The sequence below is a fragment of the Oncorhynchus mykiss genome, chromosome 15 (genome assembly GCF_013265735.2).
Source record: "Oncorhynchus mykiss isolate Arlee chromosome 15, USDA_OmykA_1.1, whole genome shotgun sequence".
In the NCBI taxonomy this organism is placed as follows: domain Eukaryota; kingdom Metazoa; phylum Chordata; class Actinopteri; order Salmoniformes; family Salmonidae; genus Oncorhynchus; species Oncorhynchus mykiss.
The window spans coordinates 72,322,192-72,347,414 of record NC_048579.1 but is presented as its reverse complement, the minus strand read 5'-3'; the positions used below and the strand labels follow the sequence as shown (position 1 = coordinate 72,347,414).

Genomic DNA, 25,223 nt, shown 5'->3' with positions numbered 1-25,223 from the left:
CTGGGGGTGATGTTCGTTTTATAAATGTTGTTTTATGTCTTAAATCCAGAAAACTAAACAAAAAGAAGTTTGGAGATTTGTATTTGAATAATCTAATGTTAGAGAGAAACAATCCAAGGCCGTTTTAAACACGTAAGAATTGTAAAGGAAAATGCCTTTTATGGTGTCTGACGGGAGTTGACAGAAATCCAGTTAGTTGCATTTGATGATTTATTAAAAATGTCATTAGGAAGTTATTCATTTACATGGTGTGATAGCTGATACTTTGGTCGATCAAAAACTATATTTCACATTTTGTTAATATTAAGACCAACATTCGTGGGAAAAAGTTGAGATTGTCCCGTCTTTCAAGAATCCCTGAGAACCAAAACAGCAACATGTTATCTCAGCAGAATATGGAAAAGAGCATGAGATCAGCTATAAAAAAAGCTACTTAGCATTTTTTAAATTAAATTGCTCGTACCTTGTGGGGGGGGGGGGGAGGGGGGGGGGGGGGGTCAGGGGGTTGAGAAACTGCGCTACACCACTACATAGGTCAATAGTACCTAAAGTCACACACACAAAAGGAGTGTGTGTTCTGCCTGTAACGGTCTCAGCTTCCCCTATTCCAGGGTTTCCCAGGTGTGTGTTCTGCCTGTAACGGTCTCAGCTTCCCCTATTCCAGGGTTTCCCAGGTGGCGGCCCGCGGGTGGGTTTTATTTATTATATATATATATTTCTTTGTGGAATTGTTATTGTTGGACATTAAAGATTGTTGAAACACCAGGAAATCAGCTCCAAGTGATTTTAATTGAAGAAATCTGTTCCCAAGTATTCCCACGCATAATGGAGAGACACGTGTGAACGTATACAAATGTGAACAAGGTTTGAAATGATTATGTTTCGTCAAACTATATCTGTTTGGGCTTCTTGCGGTCAATTTGTGGTTTACAAATGAATTGTAATTGTGTTCCGGCCCCTCAACCATCCGTTCCAGAAAAGATCGTCCCGCGGCTGAATCTAGTTGATGATCCCTGCCTTATTCTGTCCTCTTCCAGGTAACACAGTGGCACACGCAGGTATCCATTCTTACACTCCCTCTGTTGTCCTTCCTCCTCTCTATGTCAGCAACACGTCTTCCTGTCTGTGATCACCGCTGGCCCGTTGATTGGTCGTGAGTTGGCTCGGAGCAGGACGCGGGGCGAGTCATTGTTGCTAGGGGCCTGTTGCCGGACGACAGTGCCGTTGCGCGCCAGCAGCTCGCGGGCCATCATCATGAAGGCATCGTCCACATTCTGGGCCTCCTTAGCTGAGGTCTCTAATGCTACCAGGATGCCTCTCTCCTCAGCCATACAGCATGCTTCCTGGAACAACACCTGACGCTCAGACTCCAGGTCAGACTTGTTACCTGGGAAGGAGAGAAATAGGTGTTTCAAGTTTTGTTTTTAGAACTGATTTGTCAAAAACACATTGATTTGACCTTTATTTGAACAGGAAGGGGTCAGGGGTTAAAGTATTTTAAAGGTTTGTACCTCTTTTCTGAGAGAGGCCCAGATTTTTTTTGTTTCAAATCTTTACATCTCAATTATAGAAATACAAAGGATAGAACAAACGTATCAATTCAAAACAATGGCCCATGCCACATAGTGTTAGCAAATGTTTTTGCTCCCACTCACCAATGAGACAGAGCACTACATTGGCCGCGCCGTACAGCTCCACCTCCCTGATCCAATTGGACACGGAGTCAAAGGTTCCGTGGCGTGTGATGTCATAGGCGATCATGGCGCCGTGGGCGCTGCGGTAGTAACTCTGGGTGATGGTCCGGAAACGCTCCTGTCCAGCCGTGTCCCATACCTGCATCTGTTTTACACAGACACACACGGAATTAGATAAATATCTCACACACAAACACAATGATCTCACAGTCTAATATACTCCTGGAGGGAACGATACAAAACAATGATCTCACAGTCTAATATTCTCCTGGAGGGAACAATACAACACAATGATCCCACAGTCTAATATTCTCCTGGAGGGAACGATACAAAACAATGATCTCACAGTCTAATATACTCCTGGAGGGAACAATACAACACAATGATCTCACAGTCTAATATACTCCTGGAGGGAACGATACAAAACAATGATCTCACAGTCTAATATTCTCCTGGAGGGAACAATACAACACAATGATCTCACACTCCTGGAGGGAACGATACAAAACAATGATCCCACAGTCTAATATACTCCTGGAGGGAACAATACAACACAATGATCTCACAGTCTAATATACTCCTGGAGGGAACAATACAACACAATGATCTCACAGTCTAATATACTCCTGGAGGGAACGATACAAAACAATGATCTCACAGTCTAATATACTCCTGGAGGGAACAATACAACACAATGATCTCACAGTCTAATATACTCCTGGAGGGAACAATACAACACAATGATCCCACAGTCTAATATTCTCCTGGAGGGAACGATACAAAACAATGATCTCACAGTCTAATATTCTCCTGGAGGGAACGAAACAAAACAATGATCTCACAGTCTAATATTCTCCTGGAGGGAACAACACAACACAATGATCCCACAGTCTAATATACTCCTGGAGGGAACAATACAAAACAATGATCTCACAGTCTAATATTCTCCTGGAGGGAACAATACAAACTCTGTGTGAAGGCAGCACTACTGAAATGACACCTTAACAAAATGATGATGTACTGTAAATGTTAAAAAAGGCTGCAATATGCCACTGTGTGTCTCAGGTATCTCCTTCAGCCTCCGCCTGATCTGCTCCTCTCTTCATGTTAGCATAGCAACAACTGCCATAGCAACCTGACACACCTGGCACCAGAGTTCCTAAACTCCCATGCTCACCTGGTCTTACCCTGCATTTGGTTTCTTTATCACTGTCCTCACAGACTTTATCTTTGTCTTCCTCTAAAACCCCCCATTACATCCTTTCATCCCTCTTTCTCCTAATCATCCACACAACATGTACACAAGCACAGGAGAACATGTTGTTTATATGATTCCAAAAGCTACTGTAGGGATGATCGGTTTTGATTCGTACGTGTTGTAGTTCTAATGCAGTAAACATGTCTCTGCCACTGGCTTTGGGAGGGATAGCTTATATACAGTATGTGTGCAGTGATGCACAGGGATTTCCACTGGCTTTGGGAGGGATAGCTTATATACAGTATGTGTGCAGTGATGTACAGGGGATTTCCACTGGCTTTGGGAGGGATAGCTTATATACAGTATGTGTGCAGTGATGTACAGGGGATTTCCACTGGCTTTGGGAGGGATAGCTTATATACAGTATGTGTGCAGTGATGTACAGGGGATTTCCACTGGCTTTGGGAGGGATGGCTTATATACAGTATGTGTGCAGTGATGTACAGGGGATTTCCACGGGTTCCTGTGTTTAACAATGACACACCTCTATAGGGAGGGAAGCAAAACACCCTGCAACTCCATTTATGCCTGGAGCAAGAGCACTGCCTGGAGCAAGAGCACTGGCGTAAGAGCACTGCCTGGAGCAAGAGCACTGCCTGGAGCAAAAACACTGCGTGGAGCAAGGGCACTGCCTGGAGCAAGAGCACTGGCGTAAGAGCACTGCCTGGAGCAAGAGCACTGCCTGGAGCAAAAACACTGCCTGGAGCAAGAGCACTGCCTGGAGCAAGAGCACTGCCTGGAGCAAGAGCACTGGCGTAAGAGCACTGCCTGGAGCAAGGGCACTGCCTGGAGCAAGAGCACTGGCGTAAGAGCACTGCCTGGAGCAAAAACACTGCCTGGAGCAAGGGCACTGCCTGGAGCAAGGGCACTGCCTGGAGCAAGAGCACTGGCGTAAGAGCACTGCCTGGAGCAAGGGCACTGCCTGGAGCAAGGGCACTGCCTGGAGCAAGAGCACTGCCTGGAGCAAGTGCACTGCCTGGAGCAAGGGCACTGCCTGGAGCAAGGGCACTGCCTGGAGCAAGGGCACTGCCTGGAGCAAGGGCACTGCCTGGAGCAAAAACACTGCCTGGAGCAAAAACACTGCCTGGAGCAAGGGCACTGCCTGGAGCAAGGGCACTGCCTGGAGCAAGGGCACTGCCTGGAGCAAGGGCACTGCCTGGAGCAAGGGCACTGCCTGGAGCAAGGGCACTGCCTGGAGCAAGGGCACTGCCGTTGTCATGCAAAGTGATAAAGAAACTAAATAGAACTCTTTACAGTTAAATAATATCCATGTTCCTGTCAGTAAATACAACTCTTTACCGTTAAATAATATCCATGTTCCTGTCAGTAAATACAACTCTTTACAGTTAAATAACATCCATGTTCCTGTCAGTAAATACAACTCTTTACAGTTAAATAATATCCATGTTCCTGTCAGTAAATACAACTCTTTACAGTTAAATAATATCCATGTTCCTGTCAGTAAATACAACTCTTTACAGTTAAATAATATCCATGTTCCTGTCAGTAAATACAACTCTTTACAGTTAAATAACATCCATGTTCCTGTCAGTAAATACAACTCTTTACAGTTAAATAACATCCATGTTCCTGTCAGTAAATACAACTCTTTACAGTTAAATAACATCCATGTTCCTGTCAGTAAATACAACTCTTTACAGTTAAATAATATCCATGTTCCTGTCAGTAAATACAACTCTTTACAGTTAAATAACATCCATGTTCCTGTCAGTAAATACAACTCTTTACAGTTAAATAATATCCATGTTCCTGTCAGTAAATACAACTCTTTACAGTTAAATAATATCCATGTTCCTGTCAGTAAATACAACTCTTTACAGTTAAATAATATCCATGTTCCTGTCAGTAAATACAACTCTTTACAGTTAAATAATATCCATGTTCCTGTCAGTAAATAGTACAAGCAGACTGAATAAATGCTGTTTGCATTGATCTCTGTCTCTTTGTGTGGTTACAGTTGTCACGTGGAGTTATGTGTGTGGTACAGGGATAGCAACAATGGTCTAGTGTTGTCATCATGCATGCTTTGCATTCGTTCTGATGTGCGGTCAGTTGAGGCAACAAAGCCCTATTCACACAGAGTGGCCATAAACCAAATGACACCCTATTCCCTATATAGTGCACTACTTTCAACCAGAGACATGGGCCCTGGTCAAAAGTAGTGCACTAGATAAGGAATAGGGTGCGCTCTGGGACAGAGCCCCAGACTAAGATACATTCTGAAGCCATCCACTTGCCTGCTCTTCCTTCCTTCCTGTGTCAAAGGTCAGTTGGTTGAGGATACGGTCAGTAACACAGAATGAAATAGAACCCATTCTAGAATGAAGGAGGTATATGACACACAGTAGGCCCCTCTAGTAATAATGTTACTATACCTCTTAAACAAAATGGTGCTATCTACCACTGAAAATGGTTATTTGGCTGTCCCCATAGAACCCTATTTGGTTCTTTCCACAGAGGGTTCTACATGGAACCAAAAAGGGTTCTCCTACGGGGACAGTGGAAGAATACTTTTGTGACCCTTTTTTCTAAGAGTGGTTGGTAAGAGGAAGAGGCCGCACCATAAATACCTTCCTATCGCCTCTCTTGTCTGGCAGGTTTGGGGAACAATACAGTTAGCATGTGTTGGTAGAGTAGGGAGGGAGGGGCCCTCCAGCTACAAAATCATTTCAACCTAAAGTATCTCTAAAGTATTTAAACCTACACTCTTAGAAAAAAGGGTTCCAAAAGAGTTCTTGGGCTGACCCATAGGAGAACCCTTTTTGATTCCAGTTAGAACCGTTTTTGGCTCCAGGTAGAACCATCTGTAGAAAGGGTTCTACATGGAACACAAAGCATTCTATCTGCAACCAAAAAGCCTTTAAGGTTCTAGAATCTAGATAGCAAACAAAATGATAAGAGTGTAGCCAGTCCCTCATAGAGGTTTCCTATTCAAGCATACAGTAGTTTGACCTCAATAGGTACTTAAGGCTTACTCTCACTTTTCTCATTGAAGTTTAAAAATAAATACGGACGTTTTTGGTCAGGGAAGAGAAAGAGGAATGACTGATGTGTTGTAGGAGAACCAGAAAGGCGAGTCCCTCATGAAATGCCGGTCCAACGTGTGTTAAGTGTCAACTTAATTAAGGCCTGCAAAGCCTTCTTGACAGTATCACAAGACAACAGCTGTGTTTTACACCAACCACCCCAATGGCCTCCAAACTGAAGTATTCAGACAGCAACACTTTGACATTTCAGTTATACGTTATGTGTATAGTCAACAACAGAAGATGTGTTGTAGATGTTCAAACTATCAACACACTACCAACTGCAGCTCTGTTGCTATGCAACAGCTTGCTGGAGTGACAGTGACTGTAGGGTTAGGGTTAGGTTTAGGCTGACTTTCATTGAACCCTTTAAGTTCTATAAAAGCACCATTTCTCCTAAAGGTTTGAGGCTGACTTCCTTACCTTAATTTTCTTGCCCTCGATGTCCACTGTCCGCACGGTGAAGTCCACTCCTATGGTGTTCTGTTGCCTCTCTGAGAACTGTCCTGACTTGAAGCTCTGGACCACGCAGGTCTTGCCCACGTTAGAATCTCCAATCAGGATGATCTTGAACAGGAAATCAAAGGATTCGTCCTGCTGCTCCACTCCTCCAGTTGGCTGTTGCATCGTGAAGAGGAGTGGGCTGTCTGGGCCTGGGAGCCACACCAAGACACTGACTTAGTGTCACGTCACAATGCTATGACTATGTTATAACTGTGTTATAAGCAAGTGAGTGATGTCTGCCTTACAATGCTATCCCGTGATGGTTGTTGCAAGGTTATAATCCCAGATGACCTAGGGTCTCTTGTTGACTTGTACCTGTCGCTTCGTGACTCCTAAATCCTCCCTGGCCAGAGAAGGCTCTTCCATATACAGTAGCTTCAGTACTGTAGTAGGTCACAGCACAAGTGTGGAAAATAGCATTCTTTAGTTGATCAGGTGTGATACAGGATTTCCTTCTGGCCATATAACCACTTCAGAGCTGAGAACGGAGCCCAGAATGTTCCCTCCAATCAGGCCTCTCTCCGCCCCGTACATCCACCAGGTGAGGATAACAGCGGCTCAATTCTCCAGAACGAAAGCATTCCCTTTCTGCTCCCGACCAGCCTCCTCTCAGGTGTTGCCCCAGTTCATTTCCAACGGCAACAGAGTGCACTGAACACTACACTACTCCTCCACACAGAATAAGAAACAGATTGAGTCTCCTTTACACTGTCAAAAGAGCTGCCTTTTTCTCCTCCAGATTGTCTTTGTTAGTGGATGTTACTTTCTCTTCCTCCATCCACCTGTTGCCTTCCCGCCCTCATTAGGTTTTTCCGTCTCTTTCTACCAATTTAATCCCGCCCTACCTGCTAATCGTCACGTGAGCTCCCACCTGTGGTATTGTGGGAAATGTAGTGTTTCAGTTCTCATTGACATTGCTCTCAAAACCTGGATACAATTTGTTAAAAATATTTTGTTTAAACACTTTCCAAATTAAATAGATACCAAAATAGATACTAAAACAGAAAGACCGTTTTGATGTATTATAATTATATATCATGTTATCATTATTGTCTTTAACTGTGAGAAAAACAACTTTCAGTATTTATGGAAACTCTGCCTCACATTCTATTCAATGTTGGAACTCAGAACTGTAAAGCAGTTGTTTTGAATGAAACATTCTATTCAAATGACTAGCATCTTCCAGAACACTTCAATCAAAACATTCTCCACCACAACATAACTCCGGCTTGTGGATTGGTGGAGCAATGGCTTGGCTACCTTTGCAGAGTCTTGGGGACAGTGACAGAGAGTACGAGATGACGAGTGTTGATCTCCAGGGGGAGAAAAGGAAAGAGTTTTGGGGGGAAAGAAAACATCAAAATAAAATGAAAGAAAACTTAAAAGTAGAAGAAAATGACTTTCAGAAGAAGAGGGAACAGATGGATGAAGAGGAGAATAAATAGAGGGGAACTGGATGAGAAAGAAAGGCTGGAGCTTGCAGTAGACCAGGCAAGACAAGCAGCGAGGGAGTGTGATCCAATAAGATCTGTGATACAGAAAGAGACAGAGAATCAGGAAGAAAAAAGGAAGAATGGAGTGCAGAGATAAGGCAGTCTGAGAGACGGAGAGACATAGAGAAGAAGGTACATCTGAAGCAAGATAGGGAGTTGGAAGGGCATCTAATTAAGATGGAGAGAGAAGGTTGTTAGAGGCAGAGTTGAAGAGGACAAGAGAAGAGAAGGAGGAGGTAGAGCTGGAGAAGGATAGAGAGAAAAGGTGCATGTGGAGATGGAGAGAGCAGAAGGGAAGGAAGAGAGAGAAACAGTGCATGTGGAGATGGAGAGAGCTGAGAAGAAGGAGGAGGTAGAGCTGGAGAAGGATAGAGAGAAAAGGTGCATGTGGAGATGGAGAGAGCAGAAGGGAAGGAAGAGAGAGAGAAACGGTGCATGTGGAGATGGAGAGAGCAGAAGGGAAGGAAGAGAGAGAGAAACAGTGCATGTGGAGATGGAGAGAGCTGAGAAGAAGGAGGAGGTAGAGCTGGAGAAGGATAGAGAGAAAAGGTGCATGTGGAGATGGAGAGAGCAGAAGGGAAGGAAGAGAGAGAGAAACAGTGCATGTGGAGATGGAGAGGGCAGAAGGGAAGGAAGAGAGAGAGAAACAGTGCATGTGGAGATGGAGAGAGCAGAAGGGAAGGAAGAGAGAGAGAAACAGTGCACAGTGGCGATGGAGAGAGCTGAGAAGGAGGAGGAGGTAGAGCTGGAGAAGGAGAGAGAAACAGTGCATGTGGAGATGGAGAGGGCAGAAGGGAAGGAAGAGAGAGAGAAACAGTGCATGTGGAGATGGAGAGAGCTGAGAAAAAGGAGGAGGTAGAGCTGGAGAAGGATAGAGAGAAACAGTGCATGTGGAGATGGAGAGAGCTGAGAAGGAGGAGGAGGTAGAGCTGGAGAAGGAGAGAGACACAGTGCATGTGGAGATGGAGAGGGCAGAAGGGAAGGAAGAGAGAGAGAAACAGTGCATGTGGAGATGGAGAGAGCAGAAGGGAAGGAAGAGAGAAACAGTGCACAGTGGCGATGGAGAGAGCTGAGAAGGAGGAGGTAGAGCTGGAGCTGGAGAAGGAGAGAGAAAAAACATGCACAGAGAGATAACCAGGAGAAGGAAAATGAGGTGATATATTTAGAGGATAACAGAGATAACCAGGAGAAGGAAAAGGAGGTGATAGATTTAGAGGATAACAGAGATAACCAGAAGAAGCTTTGGTTAGAGTGGAACAGCTACAGAGAGAGATACGCTGGAGGACCAGCTATAGCTGGAGGACCGTCAGGAAAGTATGTTGGGGGCAATGGTGAGGTTTAGGAGCGTGAGAAAGATGATAAATGAATTGTAAAAGAAAGAGATAGAGGACAGAGAGTGGATAAAAGAGGAGAGCAAGGCAGCGCAGGGGGAGATCGAGTCACTCAGCAAACTCCTGGATCTAGAGGGAGGGAGAGAACTGGAGAAGATGGAGGAGAAGAACAAGAAGAGAGAAGAGTGGGTAATGGACCTGGAGGAGCAGAGAGTGGGACAGGAGGGAGAGGAGGAAAGAGGGGGTGGAGCACTGAGAGAAATGCAATTAAGGAAGAGAACATGCATCTGAGAGAGACTATTGACGTGCTTAATACCATCATTGACTTGCAGGACATGAAAAGCAATGGAAACACAACCATGCACCAGTAGTAAAGACTCTTCTTAATCTAGGTTATTGGATAGTCCATCTGTAGATGCTCTTCAGATCCTCAAACAGATGACGGATCTTAATTTGATCATCCTGTTGTTGATGAGAATTTTCCTGCACATCAGAAAATGCAGACTTGTAGTGTATTCAAGGTTTAAAAAAGTATTCTAAAGTTTGTAATTTCCACTTAAAAAATGTCAGACTTGATTTGCCCTGATGAAAAATGTACCAACCCCTACAAAAAATGTCCATTAATTATGATCCACATCATAATTTAAATGGTTTTCCTGCTGTGAAAAACAGGGGATAACAAACAAACTATCTGTTCATAGCAACTGCTTGCTAAAGTTACGGTTAGGGAAAGGTTTAAAATAAGGATTAGGGTTAAGGTTAGAGTTAGGGTTTGTAGACAGATGAAATGCTACTGATATAAGTATCTGTAGAAGTATCAGGGGCCCTTCTTAGCCTGGGAACCAGTCTGTTTGTGCCATCATGCCTCTGCTTGTCATGCCAAACACATGATAACACAAACAGATCTGGGAACAGGCTAGGCCCCTCTCTCTAGGATGTGTGCATCTAACTAACTTGATGAGTTAATATCTACTGCCCTCCTGTGATTTTACAGTAAAATGCAGGACATTTGGGGAGCCATGACAATGGAACCACAGCATCGCAGAACGTTGCCAAGGAAACTTCTGCCACACAGGCAAATAGAACAAAGTAGTTTATTGAATGAACGTAAAATGATATTATGAGTATGTACTACAGTAGCCTGGGTGCCAGTCTGTTGAGTGAACATTCCACCCCTTGTACTCCGTGTCACATGCCAAATGTTTAGCATGACAAGGAGTGGCAAGGAGTGGAATGATAGCTAAAGTGGTACAACCACTGGTCTAATCTCATACAGTTTAGAGTCCTTCATTACGTCTTCATTGTTTTAATCAACTTTTCCCCCTGTGTCAGACTGTGTTGAGTGGGAAGAAAGAGAAAGACAAGTTGAAGAAACATGAGAAGGGGGAGAGGAAGAGAAAGGAAGCAGAGACAAAGACAGAGAAGGCAGAACCAGAAGAGGAGAGAGAAAGAGCTGAGGGAGTGTGAAAGACAGGAGGATGAGAGGAGAAAACAGGAGGAGAAGAGGGTGAAACAGGGAAAGAAGAGAGGAAGAGAGGAGGATGAGAGGAGAGAACAGGAGGAAAAGAGGAAGAGAGAGGAGGATGAGAGGAGAGAACAGGAGGAAAAGAGGAAGAGAGAGGATGAGAGGAGAGAACAGGATGAAAAGAGGAGAGAGAAGGATGAGAGGAGAGAACAGGATGAAAAGAGGAGAGAGGAGGATGAGAGGAGAGAACAGGATGAAAAGAGGAAGAGAGAGAAGGATGAGAGGAGAGAACAGGAGGAAAAGAGGAAGAGAGAGGAGGATGAGAGGAGAGAACAGGAGGAAAAGAGGAAGAGAGGAGGATGAGAGGAGAGAACAGGAGGAAAAGAGGAAGAGAGAGGAGGATGAGAGGAGAGAACAGGAGGAAAAGAGGAAGAGAGAGGAGGATGAGAGGAGAGAACAGGATGAAAAGAGGAAGAGAGAGAAGGATGAGAGGAGAGCACAGGATGAAAAGAGGAAGAGAGGAGGATGAGAGGAGAGAACAGGATGAAAAGAGGAAGAGAGGAGGATGAGAGGAGAGAACAGGAGGAAAAGAGGAAGAGAGGAGGATGAGAGGAGAGAACAGGATGAAAAGAGGAAGAGAGGAGGATGAGAGGAGAGAACAGGATGAAAAGAGGAAGAGAGGAGGATGAGAGGAGAGAACAGGAGGAAAAGAGGAATATTTTTAAGAGATGTTGGTTGTCGAATAAAAGGAACATAATGTTAAAAGATGCTTGTCCCTTTATTCAAGACACTGTAACCAACACTGAGGCACTACAATGGTTAAATGGTTAATCAGTTGAACAGTAATACTTTGGACAACACAGTAGAGATGTCTAATGTCTAATAATGTCCTGAGTTGTCCTTTCATGTGTGTTATGAGTATGTACAAAATATGGATGCATTGCTAGCCTGATCCCAGATATGTTTGTGGTCTGGCCAATGACAACTCCATTGCTGTCATTGCCAAGCCAACTCTTTGTCACCCATTGTCATGTTTGGCTTGACACAAATGAGTGACCGGAGTTGTCATGATGGCACAAACAGACTGGCACTCAGGCTAGTGCATTGAGTATCCTTCATAAGAGGACCATTTCATGTCAGACACTCTCTGCTGTGTCACACAGCTCTCTGTATTGAGGTGGTTGAAAGGTGAAGATCACAGGTGGCACATCAACCTTTCTTCTCATCTGGCAGAGTATTGTGATGGCCAGGACAACTCCAACATCCTGAGGACCAGACACACAGTAACGGTTCAGTCAGGATTGACGGAGCAGGTGACCAGATGCTGAGTGTAAGAGATGATGGTTCAGTCTAATAGGCCTACACTCAAAACCTATGCTAAAAAAAAAGAGTATGGAACAGCGTTTGGTTCAATTAAGTTTTAAATTCAGGTAGAGTCAATTGAAATTCACTTCCTGAATTGAAAAATCCACATAAAAAACTATGGACAATTTTCAAATAGCCTAACCTAAACGGAGGTCAATCAAATAGCCTAACCTAAACGGAGATCAATCAAATAGCCTAACCTAAACGGAGGTCAATCAAATAGCCTAACCTAAACGGAGGTCAATCAAATAGCCTAACCTAAACGGAGGTCAATCAAATAGAAAATTTGCTGTCATTATAACAAACATATCCGGGGCGGCAGGGTAGCCTAGTGGTTAGAGCGTTGGACTAGTAACCGGAAGGTTGTGAGTTCAAACCCCCGAGCTGACAAGGTACAAATCTGTCGTTCTGCCCCTGAACAGGCAGTTAACCCACTGTTCCCAGGCCGTCATTGAAAATAAGAATTTGTTCTTAACTGACTTGCCTGGTTAAATAAAGGTAAAATAAATAAATAAATAAAAATAGCCTAACCTAAACGGAGGTCAATCAAATAGCCTGACCTAAACGGAGGTCAATCAAATAGCCTAACCTAAACGGAGGTCAATCAAATAGAAAATTTGCTGTCATTATAACAAACATATCCTAAAACCAGGACAGGTCAAAGTGAAATGAATAATCACAGCTGTTGTCCAGGAGTTTCATCCCGTTGTCAAGATCAGTGGTTTCAGGTTTGTATCTGTCCATTTTTGACAAGCTGATCACAGTGAAAACTAAAATATTGACAATGGGCTCCTGAGAACTCCTGATAAAGTTGGGTAGCTGATATTCAGGGCTTAAATTGCCAAATTGGTTAGTCACAGGAATCAGGACTAATAAAGCCAATGTTTTCCAAAGGTGGGCCTACCACATGGATGGGCATTCATACAATTCCATTGCGGGCGACATGGTAAGCTACACCCCACACCCCAGTAAGCCCGAGACGACATATTTTAGATGTCTTTTTTTGGTCCTGTTCGGATGTCGTTTTTATGTGTTTTACAAAACGGTAGGCTTACCACATACGATGCATTCAGAGAGTATTCACACCCTTTGACTTTTTCAAAATGTTATGTTACAGCCTTATTCAAAAAAATTATTAATTTTTTTTTCTCCCTCATCAATCTACACACAATATCCCATAATGACAGAGCAACATTTTTTGGGGAAAATGTTCCTAATTTATTAAAAATAAAAAACTGAATTAACACATTTCCATAGGTATCCAGACCCTTTACTCAGTACTTTGTTGAAGCACCTTTGGCAGTAATTACAGTCTCAAGTCTTCTTGGATATAACACTACAATATTTGGGGAGTTTCTCCCATTCTTCTCTGCAGATCCTCTCAAGCTCTGTCAGGTTGGATAGCGCTGCACAGCTATTTTCAGGTCTCTCCAGAGATGTTAGATCGGGTTCAAGTCTGGGCTCTCACTGGGCCCCTCGAGGACATTCAGAGACTTGTCCCAAAGCCACTCCTACGTTGTCTTGGCTATGTGCTTAGGCTCGTTGTCCTGTTGGAAGCTGAACCTTCGCCCCAGTCTGAGATCCTGAGGGCTCTGGAGCAGATTTTCATCAAGGATCCCTTGCCCCACTTTGCTCCGTTCATCTTTCCCTCGATCCTGACTAGTCTCTCAGTCCCTGGACTGAAAAACATCCCCACAGCATGATGCTGCCACTGCCATGCTTCACAGTAGGGATGATGCCAGGTTTCCTCAAGACGTGATGCTTGGCATTCAGGCCATAGAGTTCAATCTTGATTTCATCAGACCAGATAATCTTGTTTCTCATGGTAAGAGTCCTTTAGATGCCTTTTGGCAAACTCCAAACGGAAGTCTGGCCACTCTATCATAAAGGCCTGATTGGTGAAGTGCTGCAGATGGTTATCCTTCTGGAAGGTTCTCCCATTTCCACAGAGGAACTTTAGAGGTCTGTCAGAGTGACCATTGTGTTCTTGGTCACTTCCCTGACCTAAGCCCTTCTCCCCCAATTACTCAGTTTGGCTGGGCGGTTCTAGGAAGAGTCTTGGTGGTTCCACACTTCTTCCATTTAAGAATGATGGATGCCATTGTGTCCTTGGGGACCTTGAATGGACCAGATCCATTTTAGAATAATGCTGTAACGTAATTTTGGGGGGAAAAAGATTAGGGGTCTGAATACTTTCCGAATGAACTGTAGATGGGCATTCATAAAATTCAATTTCAGGCCAAACTGTAGGCTTCAGGTGACACCTTTTATACAACTTTATTTGCAGCAGTTCAGGACCGGCCTTGATTTCCACATCCAGACACTTGTTTTGGTCCGGACCAAATCTGAACCAATCATGTTTGGTTCAGATTCTGTCCGGTCTGGACAGCCTTATTTTCAACTTTCATTCAGAATCAACAATGTGCATGATTTCAACATGTGTAAAATACACATCTTCAACTTTCATTCATCTGTCTTTTGGACGTCTAGTTTTGCGGGGTTGGTATTTTTTGGTCTTGCCTATGGAGGCAGAATGGCAAGGCTCGGCCCTAGTTAAATAGTACAGAAATATATTAGAAATGCATACCCATAATGCTGTCAGTGCTACTAATGTTCCTATTCCCAGGCTGATTGCATAGCTCTCGACAGAGATCAGGATGGGAAGACATGGCTGAAAATGGACAGTTAAGAGTTTGTCATTTTGTGTGAAAAACAAGAGTATACAGCTCAGTATTATATCAGAACTTAAACAAACATCAGTTTATTGTATCAATGAGTACTGTACAAGTCATCTCTATGGATCCAACTAGAATTGACATTCTAGTGGATACACAGCTGCCAGCAAAACACTGAGCAAAATTACGAGCAAAACAGTTTAGTTGCACCCTCTTGACAGCAGATACATTAAAAAACGGTGTAATTCTACGCATTTTAACATGGGGTGTAGTGAAAATGTTGCTGTTTTAAAGCAAGTTCGCTGCAATTCTACACATTTTGCCATGGGGTGGTGAGAAATGTATGCCGTTTTTAATATGACATCATAGTGAGACTGACTAACCACATCAATGAGGGCCCCATGGGTAGTAATTTGACCACGATAACAGGTTTAGATAACTGTCTGCTAACCTAATTTAGCCATCTAAAAAATATATTATCTGACATGGCCTAGTTGATCTGAGGGCCTTCAAAATGGCCGCCAGTTGCCCATCCCTGGTGAAGTGGAATGACATGTTTTTACCTTTTCATATACCAGCATGTGTTCATCCATTAATCCCTTGTGGTCATCATCCTCAGACATATCACTGTTGGGATAGTGAATAACAAATCTTGTATTGTTACCAGGAGCAACCTGAAATAGAATGTGACATGGTTTAAAACAGTGCTCTACTTTACCTGCATGATTTCTTATTAGGCTGCAGCTTGGCATCCATTATGTGTCTGGTCCAAATGGTATTGTTGGTATATGGTATTTGTTGGTATTTTAGAGTATTGTCATGTACATCTTCCTCAGTTTATTTATGGTCGTCTTGTCACTGTCCTTTATCGTCTCTTTTTTTATTTTGGTTTTAAAAACACATTTTAAAGATAATAGAATAAAAAATGTATTGCTCTTACCAAAATACATATTTATTTAACACAGACTGACACACTGAATCAGATCTTCCTCAGCATACACACAACAACAACATCACCAACAACAACAGCATCAAGTTAACTTATTTAACACAGCAGACTCACACATTTAAAGTCTGTTGAGTCCTCATCAGAACAGAGACAGGAGAGGGGGATGTCTGTGCCCCAGTCTTGGTAGCCTTGTACGAGCCCACAGCATTTTAACTGAAAGTGAAGGAAACAGCACAACAGGCATTTTAAAAACAATTAGGCAATTAGGCAAACAATTACCATATATAGTTAAGGCCTGGAGAAACCTCCATGGAGAAATCTCCAATGAAAGTGTTTTTAGTCCAGGCCTTGGTTTACATAATATGGAAAACTGTCCCTAAAGACACACATACATTGAATTGTCACCCTGGGAATTTGAATTGTCACAAGCAGAGACCATAAGAAGCATTAAATGAAGGTGACTTACGTTAGTCTGTATGTTGTATATCGTTTCTATATCAGTTTGTTTCGCTCCACTCAGAGGCATCATCGCTAGATGTTCCTCTCTGGTTAACTCCTCCATCTTGAAATGAATCAAGTTAACATTCAGTGTTATAGTCACAGCTGAAACCTATAATCAGCTTGGAAATTTGAACTGGACAGATACAGTACATTGAATTATCAAGAATCAGATGCATTGCACCATCATACAATAACTTCTCAAATATATTTTCACCAGAACAGCAAACAAACATTGTCTCAAGGTTGAATTAGAAAATGAAGATATAAACAGGTAACTGCCAAAACTAATGGAAACCCCTGAGTAAATGAGGGACATGGAGTATATTAAAAGCAGGTGCTTCCACACAGGTGTGGTTCCTGAGTTAATTAAGCAATTAATATCCCATCATGCTTTGGGTCATGTACAGTATGAAAATGATTTTGGCTACCATGGCTACTTCCCCATGGCTAGGGCTCCCGAGTGGTGCAGCGGTCTAAGGCACTGCATCGCAGTGCTAGCGGGATCACCACAGACCCGGGTTCGATCCCGGGCTGTATCATAACCGGCCGTGATCGGGAGTCCCATTGGCCCAGCGTTGTCTGGGTTAGGGGAGGGTTTGACCAAGGGGGCTTTACAAGTAGGCCGTCATTGTAAATAAGAATGTGTTCTTAACTGACTTGCCTAGTTAAATAAAGGTTAAAAAAAGGATGATATGCTGCCATCCAAAGGGTATGAGTGTTCACTGAATGGTTTGATGAGCATGAAAACGATCGATGTAAAACCATAGTTTACAATGGAGCCCCTAGTTCCGCTCTTCATACCCCTGATACCTCCTTTGTCCCACCTCCCACACATGCGGTGACCTCACCCATTACAACCAGCATGTCCAGAGATACAACCTCTCTTATCATCATTACTGCCTGGGCTTACCTCCGCTGTACCCCGCACCCCACCATACCCCTGTCTGCGCATTATGCCCTGAATATATTCTACCATGCCCAGAAGTCTGCTCCTTTTATTCTTTGTCCCCAACGCTCTAGGCGACTAGTTTTGATAGCCTTTAGCCGCACCCTCATACTACTCCTCCTCTGTTCCGCGGGTGATGTGGAGGTAAACCCAGGCCCTGCATGTCCCCAGGCACCCTCATTTGTTGACTTCTGTGATCGAAAAAGCCTTGGTTTCATGCATGTCAACATCAGAAGCCTCCTCCCTAAGTTTGTTTTACTCACTGCTTTAGCACACTCTGCTAACCCTGATGTCCTTGCCGTGTCTGAATCCTGGCTCAGGAAGGCCACCAAAAAGATTTCCATACCCAACTATAACATTTTTCGTCAAGATAGAACTGCCAAGGGGGGAGGAGTTGCAGTCTACTGCAGAGATAGCCTGCAAAGTAATGTCATACTTTCCAGGTCCATACCCAAACAGTTCGAACTACTAATTTAAAAAAATACTCTCTCCAGAAATAAGTCTCTCACTGTTGCCGCCTGCTACCGACCCCCCTCAGCTCCCAGCTGTGCCCTGGACATCATTTGTGAATTGATCGCCCCCCCATCTAGCTTCAGAGTTTGTTCTGTTAGGTGACCTAAACTGGGATATGCTTAACACCCCGGCAGTCCTACAATCTAAGCTAGATGCCCTCAATCTCACACAAATCATCAAGGAACCCACCAGGTACAACCCTAAATCTGTAAACAAGGGCACCCTCATAGACGTCATCCTGACCAACTGGCCCTCCAAATACACCTCCGCTGTCTTCAACCAGGATCTCAGCGATCACTGCCTCATTGCCTGTATCCGCTACGGAGCCACAGTCAAACGACCACCCCTCATCACTGTCAAACGCTCCCTAAAACACTTCTGTGAGCAGGCCTTTCTAATCGACCTGGCCCGGGTATCCTGGAAGGACATTGACCTCATCCCGTCAGTTGAGCATGCCTGGTCATTCTTTAAAAGTAACTTCCTCACCATTTTAGATAAGCATGCTCCGTTCAAAAAATGCAGAACTAAGAACAGATATAGCCCTTGGTTCACTCCAGACCTGACTGCCCTCGACCAGCACAAAAACATCCTGTGGCGGACTGCAATAGCATCGAATAGTCCCCGCGATATGCAACTGTTCAGGGAAGTCAGGAACCAATACACGCTGTCAGTCAGGAAAGCTAAGGCCAGCTTCTTCAGGCAGAAATTTGCATCCTGTAGCTCCAACTCCAAAAAGTTCTGGGACACTGTGAAGTCCATGGAGAACAAGAGCACCTCCTCCCAGCTGCACTGAGGCTAGGTAACACGGTCACCACCGATAAATCCATGATTATCGAAAACTTCAACAAGCATTTCTCAACGGCTGGCCATGCCTTCCTCTAGGCTACTACAACCTCGGCCAACAGCTCCGCCCCCCCCCCCCCCCCCCCCAGCAGCTACTCGCCCAAGCCTCTCCAGGTTCTCCTTTACCCAAATCCAGATAGCAGATGTTCTGAAAGAGCTGCAAAACCTGGACCCGTACAAATCAGCTGGGCTAGACAATCTGGACCCTCTATTTCTGAAACTATCCGTCGCCATTGTCGCAACCCCTATTACCAGCCTGTTCAACCTCTCTTTCATATCGTCTGAGATCCCCAAGGATTGGAAAGCTGCCGCAGTCATCCCCCTCTTCAAAGGGGGAGACGCCCTGGACCCAAACTGTTACAGACCTATATCCATCCTGCCCTGCCTATCTAAGGTCTTCGAAAGCCAAGTCAACAAACAGGTCACTGACCATCTCGAATCCCACCGTACCTTCTCCGCTGTGCAATCTGGTTTCCGAGCCGGTCACGGGTGCACCTCAGCCACGCTCAAGGTACTAAACGATATCATAACCGCCATCGATAAAAGACAGTACTGTGCAGCCGCCTTCATCGACCTTGCCAAGGCTTTCGACTCTGTCAATCACCATATTCTTATTGGCAGACTCAGTAGCCTCGGTTTTTCTGATGACTGCCTTGCCTGGTTCACCAACTACTTTGCAGACAGAGTTCAGTGTGTCAAATCGGAGGGCATGCTGTCCGGTCCTCTGGCATTCTCTATGGGGGTGCCACAGGGTTAAATTCTCGGGCCGACTCTTTTCTCTGTATATATCAATGATGTTGCTCTTGCTGCGGGCGATTCCCTGATCCACCTCTACGCAGACGACACCATTCTGTATACTTCCGGCCCGTCCTTGGACACTGTGCTATCTAACCTCCAAACGAGCTTCAATGGCATACAACACTCCTTCCGTGGCCTCCAACTGCTCTTAAACGCTAGTAAAACCAAATGCATGCTTTTCAACCGTTCGCTGCCTGCACCTGCAGGCCCGACTAGCATCACCACCCTGGATGGTTCCGACCTTGAATATGTGGACATCTATAAGTACCTAGGTGTCTGGCTAGACTGTAAACTCTCCTTCCAAACTCATATCAAACATCTCCAATCTAAAATCAAATCTAGAGTCGGCTTTCTATTCTGCAAGAAAGCCTCCTTCACTCACGCCGCCAAACTTACCCTAGTAAAACGGACTATCCTACCGATCCTCGACTTCGGCGATGTCATCTACAAAATAGCTTCCAACACTCTTCTCAGCAAACTGGATGCAGTTTATCACAATGCCATCCGTTTTGTTACTAAAGCACCTTATACCACCCACCACTGCGACCTGTATGCTCTAGTCGGCTGGCCCTCGCTACATATTCGTCGCCAGACCCACTGGCTCCAGGTCATCTACAAGTCCATGCTAGGTAAAGCTCCGCCTTATCTCAGCTCACTGGTCACGATGGCAACACCCACCCGTAGCACGGGCTCCAGCAAGTGTATCTCACTGATCATCCCTAAAGCCAACACCTCATTTGGCCGCCTTTCGTTCCAGTTCTCTGCTGCCTGTGACTGGAACGAATTGCAAAAATCGCTGAAGTTGGAGACTTTTATCTCCCTCACCAACTTCAAACATCTGCTATCTGAGCAGCTAACCGATCACTGCAGCTGTACATAGTCTATCGGTAAATAGCCCACCCAATTTTACCTACCTCATCCCCATACTGTTTTTATTTATTTACTTTTCTGCTCTTTTGCACACCAATATCTCTACCTGTACATGACCATCTGATAATTTATCACTCCAGTGTTAATCTGCTAAATTGCAATTATTCGCCTACCTCCTCATGCCTTTTGCACACAATGTATATAGACTCTCTTTTTTTTCTACTGTGTTATTGACTTGTTAATTGTTTACTCCATGTGTAACTCTGTGTTGTCTGTTCACACTGCTATGCTTTATCTTGGTCAGGTCGCAGTTGCAAACGAGAACTTGTTCTCAACTAGCCTACCTGGTTGAATAAAGGTGTTCTCAACTAGCCTACCTGGTTGAATAAAGGTGAAATAAAATAAATAAATAAATAAATAGGCCATTGCTGTCTCAGTCACCAGATCTCAACCCAAATGAACACTTATGTGAGATTCTGAAGCAGCTCCTGAGACAGCGTTTTCCATCAACAAAACACCAAATTATGGAATTTCTTGTGAAAGAATGGTCTCGCATCACTCCAATAGACTTCTAGACACTTGTAGAATCTATGCCAAGGTGCATTGAAGCTGTTCTGGCTCGTGGTGCCCCAACGCCTTATTAAGACACTTTATGTAAGTGTTTCCTTTATTTTGACAGTTACCTGTGTGTGTGTATATATATATATATATAGACTACTGTACCTCGTGTTTGGAATGATATGCGTTCACGCACTCCACAAACAGGTATAGGCTGGCCAGTGACATACCTACAGAAAACTACACACACATATTGGAGTTGTCAAGCAAAATCAATACTAAAGGTTCATTCAAACTTATCACGCTTTTTGGGAAACATGTCATGGGGAAAGTGTTGACTGGTTTCAGTTGAGTTGTATGGCATGCCATTACCTATCAGAAAGGAACAGTTTGCAGCAGAGAAGTCAAGCCGGTAGCCAGATCCCAGATCTGTTTGTGCTGTCTAACGAACTCTTATGATAATTATCCAAGACAAACAAACAGATCTGGGATCATGCTAACACTTTGAGACAGGTCTCGGCAGGCTTACCAGAACCAGAGCCCATTTCTTCTCCTTCCGAGCGCCATAGACCCCAAAGATTGACAGGACCAGGGTTGCTGCTTCTAGGACATACATAACTACTATCCCAGGCAGAATATCCTCTATCTGTGCATAGGAAGACAAGCCAGACTAATGATATGGCAACTGTGGGTTTATAATCATAATATTACAATGATACTGCTGGATTCTAGCCTGGTCTCAGATCTGTATAGCCAACTCCAATGGTTGTTGTCATGCTAAACACTGTAGGAGTTGGAAAGACAGCACAAACAGATCTGGGACCAAGCTAGATGGACACAGCATTATTATAATGAAATCAATATGATATAATTAGTAAATGTAATAGGAGCTATAAAAAAAAAACAGAATTACTTCTTCTGATTGGTGGAAGTACCCATGTCCAAATAATGTGATGGCCAGCAAGAGGGTGCTGATGATCTGAAGAGAATACAACACATGATACAATCATTACAATGTACAGGGTATTATACTGGGAATTCTACTGATAATACACAGTAAAGGTTGATACAATCATTACAATGTACAGGGTATTATACTGGGAATTCTACTGATAATGCACAGTAAAGGTTGATACAATCATTACAATGTACAGGGTATTATACTGGGAATTCTACTGATAATACACAGTAAAGGTTGATACAATCATTACAATGTACAGGGTATTATACTGGGAATTCTACTGATAATGCACAGTAAAGGTTGATACAGTCATTACAATGTACAGGGTATTATTCTGAGAATTCTACTGATAATGCACAGTAAAGGTTGATACAATCATTACAATGTACAGGGTATTATTCTGAGAATTCTACTGATAATGCACAGTAAAGGTTGATACAATCATTACAATGTACAGGGTATTATACTGGGAATTCTACTGATAATGCACAGTAAAGGTTGATACAGTCATTACAATGTACAGGGTATTATTCTGAGAATTCTACTGATAATGCACAGTAAAGGTTGATACAATCATTACAATGTACAGGGTATTATTCTGAGAATTCTACTGATAATGCACAGTAAAGGTTGATACAATCATTACAATGTACAGGGTATTATACTGGGAATTCTACTGATAATGCACAGTAAAGGTTGATACAGTCATTACAATGTACAGGGTATTATTCTGGGAATTCTACTGATAATGCACAGTAAAGGTTGATACAATCATTACAATGTACAGGGTATTATTCTGAGAATTCTACTGATAATGCACAGTAAAGGTTGATACAATCATTACAATGTACAGGGTATTATTCTGAGAATTCTACTGATAATGCACAGTAAAGGTTGATACAATCATTACAATGTACAGGGTATTATTCTGAGAATTCTACTGATAATGCACAGTAAAGGTTGATACAATCATTACAATGTACAGGGTATTATTCTGAGAATTCTACTGATAATGCACAGTAAAGGTTGATACAATCATTACAATGTACAGGATATTATACTGGGAATTCTACTGATAATGCACAGTAAAGGTTGATACAATCATTACAATGTACAGGATATTATTCTGAGAATTCTACTGATAATGCACAGTAAAGGTTGATACAATCATTACAATGTACAGGATATTATTCTGAGAATTCTACTGATAATACACAGTAAAGGTTGATACAATCATTACAATGTACAGGGTATTATACTGGGAATTCTACTGATAATGCACAGTAAAGGTTGATACAGTCATTACAATGTACAGGGTATTATTCTGAGAATTCTACTGATAATGCACAGTAAAGGTTGATACAGTCATTACAATGTACAGGATATTATACTGGGAATTCTACTGATAATGCACAGTAAAGGTTGATACAGTCATTACAATGTACAGGGTATTATACTGAGAATTCTACTGATAATGCACAGTAAAGGTTGATACAATCATTACAATGTACAGGGTATTATACTGAGAATTCTACTGATAATGCACAGTAAAGGTTGATACAATCATTACAATGTACAGGGTATTATACTGAGAATTCTACTGATAATGCACAGTAAAGGTTGATACAATCATTACAATGTACAGGGTATTATTCTGAGAATTCTACTGATAATGCACAGTAAAGGTTGATACAGTCATTTGTTTCAGAGGAGTTGAGGGATCCATTTCTTCATAACTTCAATAATGTATTTGACCAACGCCATCTACAAATGGTTTGTAAGCAGACAGTAAATTGTATTTACATATATTATACCTTATTTATAAATAGACTAAGAAATTATACATGATTAAGAAATGAATAGCTGAAATATTTACTTAGTCGGCTGGTTATAAAAATCGAATATCAGTTATTGACTATCCTAATATTCTGACAAATACGTGATAACTAAGGTCAGTAGGCCTATTTGAAGATGAGAATAAACATAACTAATAACTTTAAAACATTTAGCAGCGCGAGGATTAGCAGTTAATAAACAAATAGGGGCCAAATTAAAAGGCCGAAAAATAAATAAGTAAATAAGCTGAACACACCCACAAACCAAAGCTAAAAAACGTGTTCCGGTGAAAGATTAAAGCCCAGCAGCCCAATTGCAACATTAAATACAACATTTCAGTTTAATTTTAGTGCTTGTCTTGATACCGCACTATAAAACAATCGGCTCATTATTGTTGATGAAAGCGGCACCACTCTTTATTCCGTCCCGTGTAAACTGCAACTCTCACTGCTTGCGTTGAAGTTACAAAAATAACCAGCAATAATGTAAACAAATAATGTCGTATTAAAAAACATATTATTAAAGACAGTCATAATTGGCGACATGCTGCTATAAAAAAAACGGGTTTATCTACTCGAATACGATCACTTACACAGATCAAGACACAGACGAAAATTAACGTCCGTTTTACGCAGATATGTATTCTTCCCATTTCTATATTTGGTTATAATAAGCAGTTCACTTCAGAGTTGGTCTTGCTGAAGCCCAAGATCTTTATGTCCAGAAAATAGATTGTCCGATTCCTTTAACTGTTTCTTCTTCTTCTCAACATGAGAGTGTGTTGACATGCTGCTGAATGGTGTTTTGTGTTATGGGAGGGACTAGCCCGCATGAACGCAACGCCCCATGAACTTGACTTGTATTTTCTTTAAATGGGCTCTCCCGGAAGTTAGAGAGAGATGTGGAACCAGGCAGTAAGATTTGTGCCCAGTGGAGCACAAACAACATTGTAAATATTGATCTGTTTATTGTCTGCCCTCCTATCGGTTGTCTTGGCAGAACAAAGCATCTACTGTGTGAATCCAGAGGTCCAGTCCAGAGCAAGGAGGCCTGAGTGAACATGAAATCACATAATCAGCCATTTCTGGACAACTATGACCTCACCACTTGCGACCAAAATGGCACCCTATTCCCTAGTGCTCTATAGGCCCTGGTCAAAAAGTAGTGCACTATATAGGGAATAGAGTGCTTTTTGAGAAGCAGCCCCATTGGGTCTCTAGGAATCCAGAGAAGGGCCAAGTGTTAAGCAATGTCAATGTCAATGCAACCCCGCAAAACATCTGGAGCACATTTTGTACAGAGGAAGATAGTAATGGAACAGACTCAAGCATATGATAGTAACGGAACAGACTCAAGCATATGACAGTAACGGAACAGACTCAAGCATATGATAGTAACGGAACAGACCCAAGCATATGATAGCAATGAAACAGATTCAAGCATATGATAGCAATGGAACAGACTCAAGCATATGATAGCAATGGAACAGACTCAAGCATATGATAGCAATGGAATAGACTCAAGCATATGATAGCAATGAAACAGATTCAAGCATATGATAGCAATGAAACAGACTCAAACATATGATAGCAATGGAACAGACTCAAGCATATGAT

At 42.9% G+C, this 25,223-nt stretch overlaps 2 protein-coding genes across 3 annotated transcripts; both read right to left on the bottom strand.

Annotated features, from left to right (window-relative positions):
- Positions 1 to 498: 498 nt before the first annotated feature.
- Positions 499 to 7,334, bottom strand: LOC110516399 (ras-related protein Rab-19-like). Its single transcript, XM_036945270.1, has 3 exons — positions 6,423 to 7,334; positions 1,656 to 1,839; positions 499 to 1,387 (listed from the first exon to the last, which is right to left on the bottom strand). The coding sequence occupies exons 1-3, from the start codon at positions 6,624 to 6,626 to the stop codon at positions 1,104 to 1,106; spliced, it is 672 nt and encodes a 223-aa protein (XP_036801165.1). The 5' UTR covers positions 6,627 to 7,334; the 3' UTR covers positions 499 to 1,103.
- Positions 7,335 to 11,551: 4,217 nt separating this feature from the next.
- Positions 11,552 to 24,429, bottom strand: LOC118938846 (tetraspanin-8-like). 2 transcript variants are annotated; one of them, XM_036945267.1, is made up of 9 exons: positions 24,200 to 24,426; positions 21,724 to 21,789; positions 21,340 to 21,456; positions 20,976 to 21,050; positions 16,248 to 16,343; positions 15,896 to 15,994; positions 15,396 to 15,506; positions 14,745 to 14,828; positions 11,552 to 12,057 (listed from the first exon to the last, which is right to left on the bottom strand). In XM_036945267.1, the coding sequence occupies exons 1-9, from the start codon at positions 24,257 to 24,259 to the stop codon at positions 11,929 to 11,931; spliced, it is 837 nt and encodes a 278-aa protein (XP_036801162.1). In that variant the 5' UTR covers positions 24,260 to 24,426; the 3' UTR covers positions 11,552 to 11,928. The 2 variants fall into 2 exon arrangements, with proteins under 2 accessions (XP_036801162.1, XP_036801163.1); XM_036945268.1 differs by having other exon boundaries at positions 11,554 to 12,164; positions 24,200 to 24,429.
- Between the last annotated feature and the right edge of the window lie 794 nt (positions 24,430 to 25,223).